The sequence below is a fragment of the Mytilus edulis genome, chromosome 9 (genome assembly GCF_963676685.1).
Source record: "Mytilus edulis chromosome 9, xbMytEdul2.2, whole genome shotgun sequence".
In the NCBI taxonomy this organism is placed as follows: Eukaryota; Metazoa; Mollusca; class Bivalvia; order Mytilida; family Mytilidae; genus Mytilus; species Mytilus edulis.
The window spans coordinates 74,239,706-74,255,550 of record NC_092352.1 but is presented as its reverse complement, the minus strand read 5'-3'; the positions used below and the strand labels follow the sequence as shown (position 1 = coordinate 74,255,550).

General features: G+C 32.9%; 1 protein-coding gene across 3 annotated transcripts; it reads right to left on the bottom strand.

The window, feature by feature from the left end:
- Nucleotides 1–841: 841 nt before the first annotated feature.
- Nucleotides 842–14,923, bottom strand: LOC139489018 (uncharacterized). 3 transcript variants are annotated; one of them, XM_071275057.1, is made up of 4 exons: nucleotides 14,827–14,923; nucleotides 3,292–7,747; nucleotides 2,634–2,717; nucleotides 842–1,763 (listed from the first exon to the last, which is right to left on the bottom strand). In XM_071275057.1, exons 2-4 carry the CDS (start codon nucleotides 7,627–7,629, stop codon nucleotides 1,587–1,589), a joined length of 4,599 nt encoding a protein of 1,532 aa, XP_071131158.1. In that variant the 5' UTR covers nucleotides 7,630–7,747; nucleotides 14,827–14,923; the 3' UTR covers nucleotides 842–1,586. The 3 variants fall into 3 exon arrangements, with proteins under 3 accessions (XP_071131158.1, XP_071131159.1, XP_071131160.1); XM_071275058.1 differs by lacking the exon at nucleotides 14,827–14,923 and adding an exon at nucleotides 8,711–9,368 and having other exon boundaries at nucleotides 3,292–7,889; XM_071275059.1 differs by lacking the exon at nucleotides 2,634–2,717.
- Between the last annotated feature and the right edge of the window lie 922 nt (nucleotides 14,924–15,845).

Here is a 15,845-nt window from a genome sequence, read left to right as displayed (position 1 = left end):
GACTCATTAGAATCAGTATGTATATTGAAACATGAAGAATTCATGAGAAGGTAAAAGAAAAACTTGTTTACTTATTTTCTGGTCTCTTACCTAAAGTAGCCAATCTTGATTCCGCTACGGAACCAGTCTCATTAGGACAGAAGTGTTTATTACGGGAGAACAATGATCTATTTCTATTCAGGAGAAATCGTAACATAAAGTTAATTTGATTTTCCTGGTAGATGTTGGTATTTATTCATGTATGAAGAAGTTGATATATATAGTCAGTACTGTGCATGCTTATTATAATACCACCTTATAGACTTGTGATATCTTTGGCAATAAATATGGTTGCAATATATGGGAATCATTTTATACATAAACTATAAACATGTAAAGATCTTATATGGAAATAAATGGCATTAAAAAGAATGGCAATAATGAGGGCGGGGCAAATAATAATAATTAGGGGAAGTATAGATTTACATTATGGGAGCAGAAATGTGATCCCTCATTTACATATTGATAAAAATCATCTTTTGGACCTACAGTATCTTTGGCAATATAGACAGTCATACATGATATAGCTGTTTGGGGACTTTGTATGAAATCAGTACATTGTATAATAAAATGGAGAATGTGTGACACAGTGTCAAAGAGACAACAACCTGACCGAAGCAGAAAACAGCCATACATGTAAATGGGGTATTGAAATTTATTTCATTTAAACCCATCTTGAACCTCATATAACCTAAGTTCAAGATGGTTGTGAACCCACATTTTTGTGATAACATGTTGCTATAACCTTTTGTTTGATTGTGGGATTATAAGTTCAATTTTGGTCGTGCCAAATGACATTTCATTATTAGTAATGTGACATTATCCTGTATAATCAGTTCAATGAAGTTTAATGAATAAAAGAAGTGCACACAAGTATATACATTTGTACAAATGGGACTTATAACTGCCAACTGCTAGTGTGCCCATTAACATAAAAAGAAAACAGCAATAATAACATTAATAATAATGAATAAATCAATAATTAAACAAGGTTAAAAACAATTAGGTCAAACAATCAAACTTATCAAAATTCTAATGAATTGACATAAATAGATTATATTATTCACCATACATTTGGCAGAAATAATTTTGAAGGTTTTTTTTGACCGGACCAGGGAAAAAACATGATACCGTTCTTGTACGTGACGCTATCAAATGCCTTAATATAATTGACACAATAAACTTCGTGTGTCCGATACGGTTTTCTTGATTTCATCAGAATGATCTTGGAGGTATTTTAGATTGTTGGCGGATGTTTTGCGTACAGTGGTCAAGAACAAATGTTATTCAAAATTACAAAATCTTAATATGAAAAGCTTACAGCAGAGAAGTAGCTCGATACCCTCAGCAAAATGCTCGGTGGTCTATAATTCCCAAGTAAAGTCTAACTAGAGCTTTCAAAATTTTCAATGCTATTCCATAAACATTGGTACCTCCCTGACTTTCAAAGTTTTGGGTTTGGACGTTCTGATAAAGGTTTATCCAGAAATGCCTTTGATTGGAATGTATGCAAGTTTTATGTTAATTTTGCATCTTTCTAATCAACTTCAATATACGTCAACGTTTATAGAATTCTCTAGGTCCCTACTGTTCAACAAACTGTTTAATATGTTATCAAAGTCTGGTGGACAACATTTCTGAGATGCCTCAGACAGTGGAGGAGCGGGTTCTTCTAATTGTTTTTTTAGTTTATCCTCTTCTTCCTGTGATGATGGTACATATGTCTGCAACAAGAAAATAAAGAAACATTATACATTCTGTTAATTGCCATCACTAAGAACAATGCATTTTGCTTAAAAAAAGATCATAGCTTTCACTAACATGAATGTACACATTTTCTTGGTCTGTAGACAGTAGTAAGTGGAAACGGAAAGTGAGAAAAGATAATGCATAATTTTAATCAATTTAATAGCAATTCATCCGTTTATTATCCATTCATACATATAAATTATTGTGATAACTTCAGATGTTACCTTTCTAATCTTTAAGACTTTATATTAGCTTTTTTTTTATCATTCCTTCTTATCATATGGTTACATTACCCATTACTATGAATTTGAGTCAAACGTGTTCCTGAAAATGTTTTTGCGTGATAATTTTCCGACCGACAGCTTTTGACCAAAGTGATTTTGAGTGTCTTTGTGAACTATCTTTATTACAACGAGAAATACATCTCAGACCTTTAATCTGCTGACATTATTCATAACTAGTTTTCATCAGTCAAGTAACGTTAAAGTGGAGAGATATTTCATGACAACGTTTTCGTTAGTGATTTGGCCAATTTAATTTCGAATATCAAAACTTGTTCAAAACTTGTTCAAATATTATCAGTTAATCTCGCTCGATAGTCTGCTTAATGTAAAACATTCTATTGATAAATCGCACTAAGTCTATTAAGTGTATAAATAAATTTCAAACAAAAACAATCAACGATCTGTTATAACTACTAAATACAACAAATAACATCACAATTTTATGAATGACACAAGAAATGGCTATCGAGCAATGATTGAATAATAACAATCGCGATTTGACACCTTTAACCCCCCCCCCTTTCCCCTCCCCCCCCCCCCGACTTAAAACTAAATACATACCTCAGATAAACTGCTGTTCATTTTTTGCTTCTTCGTTATTTCATGTTCTTCTCGATTAAACTTAGCCGTATTTAACTTTCTCTTCTAAAAAAAAGACAAGTTACTTATATGAGTCACTTAAAACATTTTGTGTTTGCCATACGTTATATTGCATAGCGTAATACAGTCAAACCTGCTTAAGAGACCACACACATGTAATAGGCAAAAGCCTGTGTTGAAAAAACACCAAATTTATATCCCTCTGTAATACATTGCATACAGATTGAACCGGTGTTAAAAGATCGATCTGTCTAAAGAGACCACTTTTTTGCTCTCCCTTAAGTGGTCTCTTAAAACAGGTTTGAATTTATATAAGTGTGCATAGTCATATGAATATTTTATTTAGAAAATTCCGGATTTTTGTATTGCTCTATGATTCATAATATATAAATAACATCATCGAATGCTTTATCAGACACTTCATTTTTCTTATAAGTTAAATCTATGCTTTTAGTCAAAATGAAAATACCACTGTAAAATTTATTTGAAATCTAAAATACTTTTTCTAAATATCATCAGACCAGCTAGATATCTTTTACAAGTTGATATTATTATTTCGTGAAACATTAATGAGACTTTATATTAAGTTTCGTATTGTTCATCATGTATCTAAATATACCTGACTATTAAATTCTTCTGATTCAGTAAGCTTGAGTGGTTTTTTTCTCGTGTAAGTTGACTCTGGACAAATTGAATCAGCATCAACAGATGTTTTGTCAGTAGTTGATAACAGTGTATTTCGGGAATCTTCTATTGTCTTTTTGGAAACATTTAGCTTCTGAAACTGTCTATTGCCTCTATCGCATGAACTCAATTTTTTGACTGCAGTGTCCACTGATGTTATTGGATTTACTAACAACTTATGGGATCGTTTTCTGCTTGCAATTTGATTTCCATCTGTCTTCACGTCATCCAGTCTCCATGTATCAGTATCCAAAGTTAATCCTGCTTTCTCAAGAAAATCTAAAATATCGGGTTTTGACAAAATTCCCTCAATCTGAAGTATCTTTAATGAATGTTCTAACTTTACAATATTTGCATAAATAGTATGAATGTTAATCAACTCATCCATATGCCTTTCCTTCCAAGCACTAACCATGTCCTGGTATTGTGGTGGTATCACTACTAAGTTTGATTTACAGTATTTGATTAGGTTATCCACAAGTTCTTTATCTTGACAGATTCCTTGTCTTTTCTTTTCATTGTGTGGACTGTAGAACGGTTCATCTGAAGGCCATTTTGATGGAGGTGTTTTCCAAATTCCATCACATTTGTCAGTAATAGTTAGCCCTTTTATAATCTTACATAACATAACTGCTAAATCACGTCTTGTACGGGTTATAATTTCTCCCTTTCTCTTGGTCACCATAAACTTCTGTGATGTTTGCGTTATTTCAAAGTTGAGAGTTAAGCCACAGTTCTTCGTTTCTTGGTTGATTTTTTCACGGTCTTTGCACATCAACAGATTTGATAGAGCCTCGCAAAGATTGTGTTTTTCTTTTCGAAATATATATGTTTCAAATAGAAGGGGTTTGTTATTATTTGAAAATAAGTTAATTTCATAACGGTATCCTTCCGGAATACAAATTTTCTTTTCGTCGCAACATCTCATTAGACATTTTAAAAGTCTTTCATCGGATAATAAATCATCATTCTGAACTTTTGATTTGTTGTACGGATCAAAAAAAGGTTCATCTGTAGGCCAATCGGTGGGTTTCTCTTTCCATAATGCTTTTGGTTTTGATGTTTCAGGTAATTCCTTTAGAAGCTTGACTAACACTGAACACACTTCACTTATCCATTTTCGCTCTTTCTCAGAAGCGTGCATTGGTCGTATTTTCGAAAAAGTGGGTCCAGGATTTATTTCAACGTCACCAGAACACCATAAAAGATAGAGTGCAAGATCGTCATATGCATACTTCAATGACAAGTACTTCTTCAGTTTTGCTGACTTGTGATGATCATCTGATGTTATGCTTGTATGCAAAAGTAACAAAACCAACAAAAGTATTGTCTGTCTAATGATCCTCTGTCGTTGTTCCTCTTGATCTATCATTTCTATAAAATCAAAGTAGCTCATATACTCTTCGAGATTTATCTCCTGAACTCGGTATGTTTTCTTTGTTTGTCTCACAATACAAAAACATTTGTAAATAACCATATTCTCTTCAGTAGTAATATTTTGAGGGGCTAATGTTTTCCACTTTAATATCTTACCTGCTTCAACCGTTACTTTCTTTACTAATTTTGAGTGACATTTGTGGTTTAAATGAAGTAAAAAGGTAGCCAACTTTGTTTGATCAACTTCATGTTTTAGAACCAGAAAGCTGTAAACCACGTCAAACATCAAAGATGACATTTCAGATTTTATGTAATCATAATATCTCTTTCCAATTGGTGCATCACCTACAAAGGCAATAAGTCCAATAAGTCCCTTCTCTTGGTGTGCCGTGGTTAAATTCTGCAGGTAATAAGTAAATATTTTAAATACATAATCTTTAATCTCACTATGATCACGATAATTGTCAATTACGGCTCGTACGTATTCATGTAATTCTAGATTACCATTTAGCACTTCGTCTATTGTGTATAATCTCGAAACATTTGATCTAAAAACTCTTCGTTCTTCCTCAGCTATTTCTTTAGGTTTTGATTTCAGAGAATCCCCAAACTCATTTAACATATTGCGTTTTTGATCGTTAATTGCGCTTAATGCCAGATTCATATCCCTATTGTTATTTGACATAATGCATTCACGAAGAAGGTGGAAAAGTAAAACACAGTATTCTGTCTTATATTTAAAACCATAGTCCAGTGCTGCATTTTTCATTGATAAAATAAAATTCTTGTTATCAACAATGAAATCTTTGAACTGATCTGTACAGCCTGATTCCAATATTTTCTTCCAGAATATAACTAAGCATTGAAGCTTTTCGTGTGAATAACGCATTCCTTTCCAAATGTACTGTAATGACAATGACGTACTGATGAACTGATCCTTACTGTGGGTGGACATATAATCGCTGAATATATATTCCATACTATGTTTACAGTAAAACAAAACCTTTGATCTCAATCTCTTCATTTTTGTACATTGATCGAAAATTGTATAATGCTGCAGAAGGTTTAAACAGGTCACAAAACAAATCTGATTTGAGTATATATTTGTCAACATAAAACGATTATATCGTTTAGGTAATTCAAATATCAATAAACTCTGATAACGTATTACCAGCCATTTGTACCTTTCAAAACAGTCCCTTTTGAAAAGCTCTGTTCCGTAAATTAGAATTGCATGGACAAGCAAAATTTTGTCAGACTCACATATGATTCCTACTTTTTCTATGGTATCTGGTACACATAGAATCTGGGTTTCATCACAAAGTGTTACATATTTTCTGAATGACGAAAGAAATTTTGTTTCATTCATTTTTATATTGAAGCTAGTCATTTCACTTAAATTCGAAATATAATGAATAACAAACAAAATATTCTCGTCCCACTCTAGATTTGAACCATATTGAGAAAGACCTAAACATGATGTAGATTTGCATTGAAAATGATATTGCACAAAATTTCCGTGCAATTCCAAACATTTTGATTTCCGCAAATATGCAATGTAAGCAAGCATCACTGCCAACTTCAAATCCATTCTTTTCTCCCATAGCTGTAATAAGACTTCTGTAAATATTAGTGAATGTTGATTATTTCTATCAGTTGAGTGTGTTATGAGCGAAAAGAAGAAATCTATAGATCCGGTCCTATAGTCTGTAACATGATTTGCTATGGCCAAGATTTCAGATAAAGCACATAATTCCTTTTCATGTTGGTTTGTTGTTATACAAAAATACAACAAATGCAGTAATAAGGTAGAATATGCATGTTTTGATTTTGGGTCAATTGAAGAAGGTAAAATTCTAATCATTCTGCAATTATCTGACAGAAAAAACTGTTGAAAATTAATAATTGTTGCCTTAAACCCTTCATAGTGTTTAAGCGCAAACAATTTACTTAAGTATGAAAACAATAACCATTGTTTCTGTTGAGGACAAGTCATTAAAATGTCATCTAGATTAAGTATCAACATTTGGAAGGATAGTAACTTCGCTGTATTACAGTTTAACTTGTAAATCGTCAATGCTTCAACTAGCTCTTTGCAGTCCATATGTGTCGCTATGATTGATTTGATAAACTTCACATCCTCTATCTGTTCAGACGTGACAGCATGATAAAGTAGTGACAATACTAGTAACGGGTCCTTTCTGTTGCCGTTATCTGTCTTCCACAGATACGCTAGATTCTTTATATTAGCACAAAGAAACCGCTCATTTCCAGGTCTTTCAGATTCTATTATTATTTTACATAAACTGTATTTCAAAGCATTTTCTATATCCAAATACAAATGCCAGATACGACTTATAAGGTCAAAACAACGTTCTGGATCTAAATTCCGAAAGAACAAATCGAGAAAGTTGGCATTCATAGCATCGGTAGTGTTCGGACCAATGTATTCTGGGAGATTGTTTAGTATATTGCTTATGTTCAGCTTTTCTGTGTATGAAAGAGATGACACATGGTGAAAACACATTGCGGCGAATAATTGAGGGGACGAAACTTCCTCTGCACCATTGTTGAATGCATTAAGAATGTCTTTGAAATCTTTTTCAACTATTGCAGCAAGAACAGTTTTACATTGGTGCACACTTTCCCTAATTGACCTTACTCTTACAGAGTGCGATTTTAATTTCGAAGAATATGTGTTTTTACTGTGCAATTCTAAGCCTTGGATATGCTCCTCTTTATTTTCTATATATGGTTTTATTAATTTCCTTTCCAATCCGTTAGCATACAAGTGGTAATAATCAGTAGCATGCTTTTCATCATATGAATCAGAATCGCTCAAATCAAAGAGATAAGAGTCTTCATCCAAATAATATGAACTGTATATATCCATCATTTAAATGTTAATGGAATATAAAGTTTTGAAGTGCTGTATTCCTACGTCCCAACAGCAATCATAAGACGTATTTATCTATGGTGGTTTAAATGAGATTAACGAAAGTTCCATTCTGGTTCTGAAATAAGAAAACAATTATAGTTTTCATATTTCTATTCAATAGTGCTATATTATCGTTACTTACGTTATCAATTTGGCAACAGCAGTTTACCAATATTTCAACATCGATTGAGAAAAAAATATCAAAGCTACAAAAAACTCTAAAGAGCCTGTGTCGCTCACCTTGGTCAACAAAGGACACAAATGGATTCATGACAAAATTGTGTTTTGGTGATGGTGATGTGTTTTTAGATCTTACTTTACTTAACATGCTTGCTGCTTACAATTATCTATATCTATAATGAACCAACCCAGTAGTTTCAGTGGAAAATGTTAGTGAAAATCTACAAATTTTATGAAAATTGTTAAAAATTGACTATGAAGGGCAATAACCCCTTAGGGGGTCAATTGACCATTTTGGTCGTGTTGACTTATTTTTAGGTCATACTTTGCTGTACATTATTGCTGTTTACAGTTTATCTCTATTCATTATAGTATTCAAGGAAATAACCAAAAACAGCAAAATTTCCTTAAAATTACCAATGCAGGAGCATCAACCTAACAATTGGTTATCCGATTCATCTGAAAATTCCAGGGCAGATAGATCTTTACCTAATAAACAATTTCACTCTCCGTCAGATTTGCTCTAAATGCTTTAGTTTTGGAGTTATAAGCCAAAAACTGCATTTTACCCCTATATTCTATTTTTAGCCATGGCAGCCATCTGGGTTGGTTGGCCGAGTTACCGGACACATTTTTTAAACAAGATACCCCAATGATGAGTGTGGCTAAGTTTGGTTAAATTTGGCCCAGTAGTTTTAGAGAAGATTTTTGTAAAAGTTAACGACGACGGACGCCGGACGACGACGACGGACGACGGACGACGACGGACGACGGATGACGACGGACGACGACGGACGACGACGGACGCTAAGTGATGAGAAAAGCTCACTTGGCCCTTTGGGACAGGTGAGCGAAAAACTGATTAAATAACATGACCTCTAAAGAAGCAATATCGAGTGCTTAAATGTTTCCCGCTATACATTCATAAGCCCGACATGCAAACCCACACTCAGTCAAATGTCACTATCAAGAATAGGATACATTAGGAAAAACTAATGAAAAAATACTGAAATTCATTATCACTGAACTAGTATACATATATTTTTAGGGGCCCGCTGAAGGATGCCTCCGGGTGGGGGAATGTCTTGATGCATTGAAGACCAATGGGAGACCTTCTGCTGTTGTCTGTTATAAGGTCGGGTTGTTTTCTCTTTGACACATTCCCCATTTCCATTCTCAATTTTTTTTAAATATCTAAACTTGCGCTAGTGATTTGAAACAAATTTATCGTATCAGTCAACCAAGTTGTGATGGTGGATCTTAAAACTTTTGTAGTGCTGTTTCTTTTTCTCTTTTATTTCCGAAAAAAAACCGATTTTGCTTAACGTCACTTTTCGACTTTTATAATTACACCAGAAACGATATGAATGTCGGATGAACATTGCCAGACAGATCTATAAAATGACAGTCATCAAATATAGTTTACTTTTTCATAAGGTATCTTTTAAACCATCCAGGAAAACTTAACATTGACCAATGAACCATGAAAATGAGAATGTCAAACACTTAATGTAGAAAAACGATTGGAAAAAAGGAAAATAAGCATGATTGGTAAAATCACTATCATCAAAACACTTGTTATACCCAACATAACATATATTGCAACACTAATAAATCTGTGCAAATAAACTATATTTAAGTTTGAGAAAATAATATATATTTTTTATGGGAGGGTTGTAGTAAGAAAGTTAAACGCTCAGTGCTAAGAAAAGATTATTTAGAAGGGGGGTTGAAATGACAGATCTTGATTCTTACATTGAAGCAATGAAAATAAAAAGACTAACAGATGAAACTTCAGCTAACTGGAAAATTATTCCAACCTATTATTTCCGTGAGTTTGGGGGTAATAGCTTAATATTTAAAATGAATCTGGGTTCTCATTAATCATTAGAAAACATAAAAAAAAAATACCCAGAATTCTTAAAATGCTCAATTAAAAATGATGGCGGGGAAGAAAAACAAAACCTAAAAATTATAGATATATAAGGAAACAAGTTATATGGAGTTATCAATAATTGTTTAAACATTGGGTAGAAGAAGATATCTTTTTTATTAACGACATAAATGACGATAAAGGAAAAAATTATCAAAAAAACATAGATAAACTAAAAAGCAAACATCATTGGATAGCAGAGACATGTACTTTACGGAGAATTTTACCCAAATCGCGGAAAGAAAAATTAAAGGGAAAAACGTCAATAAATACTAAAATTCATTTACAACAAGTATAAAGATGAACTAACATGGATTGTATTACAATCTAGACAAAATTTCATTTAAAGAAATATATAATATTATAAGTAAATCTAATAAAGAGCTCCCAGTAGGATTCTATGTATGGGAAAATCATTTCACTTTTGAAAACGTTATTTATTTTATAAAATAGAAACTTACTTTTACATACCATTTTTTAAAAGATGATAGAATGAAAATATTTGGATTGAAATTACTGCATAACAATTAATCATGTGTACCGTTGGAAAATATCTGCTAATCCATATTGTGTGATTTGTTCCAAATTTGATAAAAATATGATCATTTTTCCTTTAAATGTAAATGGGTAAAAAAATATTGGTCAATAATTTATGACATATTTATGTATTTGAATATTGATCAACATGTCTTCCGTCTTAAAAATCTTGTACTTGGATATAAAATGGAAGATATTGAATATAGATATAATCCACTTAATAGTGTTATAACAATAATTTGTTTTGTGATTTGTAACTGTTTTTATTTATCAGAAAAGAGAACTAAATTTGTGAATATGTTGTCAGTTCTAAACTAGAGACTCTAAAGAGCCTGTGTCGCTCACCTTGGTCTATGTGAATATTAAACAATGGACACAGATGGATTCATGACAAAATTGTGTTTTGGTGATGGTGATGTGTTTGTAGATCTTACTTTACTAAACATTCTTGCTGCTTACAATTATCTCTATCTATAACAGTACTTTCTGTGGAATATGTTATTGAAAATCTTCAAATTTTAAGAAAATTGTTAAAAATTGACTATGAAGGGCAATAACTCCTAAAGTGGTCAACTGACCATTTTGGTCATGTTGACTTATTTGTAGATCTTACTTTGCTGAACATTATTGCTGTTTACAGTTTATCTCTATCTGTAATAATATTCAAGATAATAACCAAAAACAGCAAAGTTTCCTTAAAATTACCATTTCAGGGGCAGCAACCCAACAATGGAATGTCCGATTCATCTGAAAATTTCAGGGCAGATAGATCTTGATCTGATGAACAATTTTACCTCTGTCAGATTTGCTCTAAATGCTTTGGTTTTTGAGTTATAAGCCAAAAACTGCATTTTACCCCTATGTTCTATTTTTAGCCATGGCGGCCATCTTGGTTGGTTGGGCCGGGCATCGGACACATTTTTTAAACTAGATACCCAATGATGATTATGGCCAAGATTGGTTAAATTTGGCCCAGTAGTTTTAGAGGAGAAGATTTTTGTAAAAGTTAACGCAGGACGACGACGGACGCCGGACGCCGGACGCCAAGTGATGAGAAAAGCTCACTTGGCCTTTCGGCCAGGTGAGCTAAAACTGAAATTGAAACAAATGTTTTATCATCCAGATAGTCTATTTTTGAGAAAATTTCAGAGAAAAATATCAGAACTTTGATTATATGTATTGTTTTATGAGAATTATACTTTAAAAATAAATACTAAAGTATTTCAATAACAAAGAATCAATCAATCAATAATTTAACAAATCAATCAAATTCTGGGGTCAATAGCCCCTTTCTTGATCTCTTTTATATACTTGATTTTTTACTTACCTGAAATATTCGATTATTCTAAGTTAAAAAAATTACACATTTGATGACTTGATCACTGTAGTAAACTACTCACCATTCCAGATTCAACTTTCAGTTTCGACTAGATATTTTTATATATATATCAAAACAAATGACGGACAAAATCCGGATTTTTTTAATTCTTTCTGATATGATTGTTTATCTAGGTTTAGAATAATGTATATGTATTGTGTGCTAGCATGAATATTTTGTAAAATGCCACTAACACAGAATATAAATATAAGATCTATTTTGATAATCAAACCCCCTGGTTTCATTCGCAATTAAAGTTGAAAAAAAATTAGTTCAACATCAGACAGACAAATACACCATTCAATCATTTCTTCAACCAAATTACTTGACCTATGGTTTAGAGTAAGGAAAAACGACCAAAAACGCCAAAAAACATAACCTTGAGCAATGAACTGTAAAAGTGAGGTCAAGGTCAATAAAGTCTGCCAGATGTAGCATCCAAGTCTTCTATTTTCTGAAGTATTAAATTTTAACGTAGTTAGTTAACGCCGACTCCGCCAAAGGATCACTATCCCTTTGTCTTACTTTCTGCAAAAGAAGTTGCAGTCTCGACAAAAATGAAAGGTATACACTCACTCTGGTGATGTTAACTGTGATAAGGTTGTTGTGAAAATGACGTGAAACACTTGGTAATAGCATTCGGCAAATCATGTTTTGCATATACATGAAACATGTAGAACTACTTGGGTTCTACGTATTGATTTCATTTAGGTTTAACCTAAATTTGTCAAGTTAAAATATGCGTTGTAATGGTAATCTTTTGTTTTATTTACATTTGAAATGAAGTTAATATACAATTTTAGTTATGTCGGCTAACGACGACAAACGACGGACGTCGGGCGACAGACATTAGACAACGGACAGTGTACAAATAAACTTATCATAGATACCAGGACTAAATTTGTATATACGCCAGACGCGCGTTTCGTCTACAAAAGACTCATCAGTGACGCTCGAATCCAAACAAGTTAAAAAGGCCAAATAAAGTACGAAGTTGAAGAGCATTGAGGACCAAAATTCCAAATAGTTTTGCCAAATACAGCTAAGGTAATCTATGCCTGAGGTAGAAAAGCCTTAGTATTTCAAAAATTTCAAACATTTTGTTAACAGTTAATTTATAAATATAACCATATCAATGATAATTCATGTCAGCACAAAAAGTGCTGACTACTGGGCTTGTGATACCCTCGTGGAAATAAATCTCCGCCAGCAGTGGTACGACCCAGTGGTTGTAAATAAACTCATCATAGATACCAAGACTAAATTTTGTATATACGCCAGACGCGCTTTTCGTCTACAAAAGACACATCAGTGACGCTCGAAGTTGAAGAGCAACGGACAGACAACAGATGACCGACAAAGGCTAGGTGACTTTTAAAGAAAAGATTTTGTTCATACTGATACATTTTTTGTCTTGTTAGTTATTTTTGCTGTTTGAAATTTCCTAGTGTATCTATCAAAGTAAGATGATAGGCAAATAAGCAACAATTGGGGAAAATAGTCGTAATGGGGCAATTTTTATGTCAGAAGGCATTATGTAGATCTCATTATTTCAAACATTTTCACGAATGTGACCTACCGAATTACACTTATTACCGGGTTTGTACTACATGTACCTACATGAACAACACAACGGGTGCCCCATTTGAAGCAAGATCTGCTTATTATTCCGGAGAACATGAGAAACCCATCCACCACTCCCATCCAGCTCTTGACGGGGTCAGTCTTTAGTTGCTTTTGTTATGTTTCGTGTAATATTGCTCGTCTGTTTGTCTTTTTCTTTTTTGATAATGGCGTTGTCAGTTCTTTTTCGACTTATGAGTTTGAATGTCTCTTTTGGTATCTTTCGCTTCTCTTTGAAACTAGAAACCGAATCAATGATTGTAGCCAGGTTTGGTTAATCAGGGTGGTGATCTTTTTAAATGTTAACGGACAACGATGAACGAGACGACGACGGAAGAGGACAGACGGCAACGACGAACGAGGACTTGGGATAACGACGGACGAGGAAGGACGACAACAACGGAGGATGGTCGGATGACAACGACTGATGATGACGAACGACAACGATGACCGATGACGGACGACAACGATGACGGACGTCAAATTGTTCAAAAGCTAACACTGGTTCAGAACTTTCAAATCAGCGTAATTTCCTAAAATGATTTATTTACATTTTACACATTATCTGTGAATTTTTTACGCACTATACTCATACATTAAATGAAGATCATAATTATAACCGACATTCAAAAAAATATTGTTTACTTCTATAATTGCTAGATGTATTATCGATTTCAATAGTTAAATTGATAATGGAAATGGGGAATGTGTCAAAGAGACAACAACCCGACCATAGAACAGACAACAGCGGAAGGTAACCAATAGGTCTTTAATGCAGCGAGAATCTCCCCCACCCGGATAGTGCTCTACTATAAAAATGGTGATATCAAAACAAACAGCTGTATTACTCTTTCGATGCACCCAGTCTCGCTGCCTTCTGAGTTCAAGTGATTCCCTCAACATGGTTGTTAAGCGTCTGAAGCTATGGTTTGTTTCTTTTTTGCACATTATAGACATTATACTACTAGATTTAAAACATCTAAATACTACCGTCGGGCTCACCTTCATGTCTTTTCAAGGAAAGATAGTTTAAACTATCATATCTTTCCTACTTAACGTATCCATAAGTGGACCATAACTGATTTTAATCTTTTATAACATAAACAATGAATTCACCATACAACATAAAACATGAGAAATGAGAGGCAGCGACTGAACTAGTGACTCGTCTCATCAAAGTAAATGTGTATAATGTAAAGGTAAAAAATCCATGGCAAATTTACAAAATTTTAATGCACCTTTAACATGTTTAAAAGTTGAACATGCTACTTTCAAATATCAATATTTAAAAACGATGGATAGTGATGGACAAGATGATTGCAAGAAATATGTAGAAATTTTCAAAAGCCTTCTATAATAATTTTTTATCCTTATTGGAGCTTAAAATATTGTACAATTGTCTTATTCGAACATGTCGAACTTAATACTTCGAATGTAAAATTGATTTTTTATTAAAACTGAAAATTATCAACTATTACATATGAAATTAAAACGAAAGACTCACTTTGTTGGTGTACACTCTTCAAAGTTTGTTGTTGAAATGGCGACAGATCTTATATATTATCAATTACGTCATATGGGGTAACACAAGGTTTGAAAAACTTCATACGGATATGAAATTAAAAAGAAAATATGACAATGATTAGAAAATAAATATAGTTACATTTGACAGACAAAATAAGGATTTTGTACAAATATGTTATTTGAAATTGGTTATGGTTTATGATTTTAATCTTAAAGAAAGTATATGATTGATTACCCGTATGATCAAATTTGTGTTAACCAACGATTGTATTTCAGATCTGTCCTAGTTGTGTTAACCAACCTGCTAAAAATAAATCTTATTTGTTCAAGGAACAGTTATCGTCCTTTGGCTTTCGTTGTATAAGACTATTGTCCCTGCTGTGGAAAGTATTTAATTTGCAAATATTTGCATTTACCTTCCAAAATATTCTTTTATTATTATGAACAAAATTAAATAAAATAGGTCACGAATTTTAAGGTGAAATGGCGTAACGGTTATGTGGTAATGTTGAAAAGGGTAAATATAAACATGATCCAATAATCGCTTAAAATTTTAACGTCGGACGCACGTTTCGTCTCTACACATTTGCTAATGATCAGTGACGGCTCCAATAAAAAATGTTTTATAAAAGCCATATAAAGTTAAGTTGAAGAGCATTTTAAAATCAAAATTAAGAGTAATAGCTGTAACATTTTTATATAATTTAGATACAATGTACCTCACGAGTAGAAGACGATCCAAACTTGTGTACACTAAGAAGCCTGACACAAGTTAATCAAGAGACACAATTGCTACAGCTGATTGTGTCGATCATAACAATGCTTGATTTTTTTATTAACAACATTTCTGTCATATGTTATATAATTTCCAGTCATTCAACATGCATATGTCCTACCAAAAGAGACAACAACGATCAAAAATAGAAGTAATGTAGATTTATAATCATTCGTGGGGTAGCATTTTTTTTTGGGGGGGGGGGGTTTTCGTGGATATAATTA

Bases quoted from the DNA above. Each gene is read 5' to 3' on its own strand.
- LOC139489018 (XM_071275057.1), bottom strand. From the start codon at position 7,629: ATGATGGATATATACAGTTCATATTATTTGGATGAAGACTCTTATCTC. The intron at 2,718-3,291 runs GTATATTTAGAT...TCTTTTTTTTAG, and splicing joins CAGAAGAATTTAATAGTCAG to AAGAGAAAGTTAAATACGGC. The intron at 1,764-2,633 runs GTATGTATTTAG...TTCTTGTTGCAG, and splicing joins TGAACAGCAGTTTATCTGAG to ACATATGTACCATCATCACA.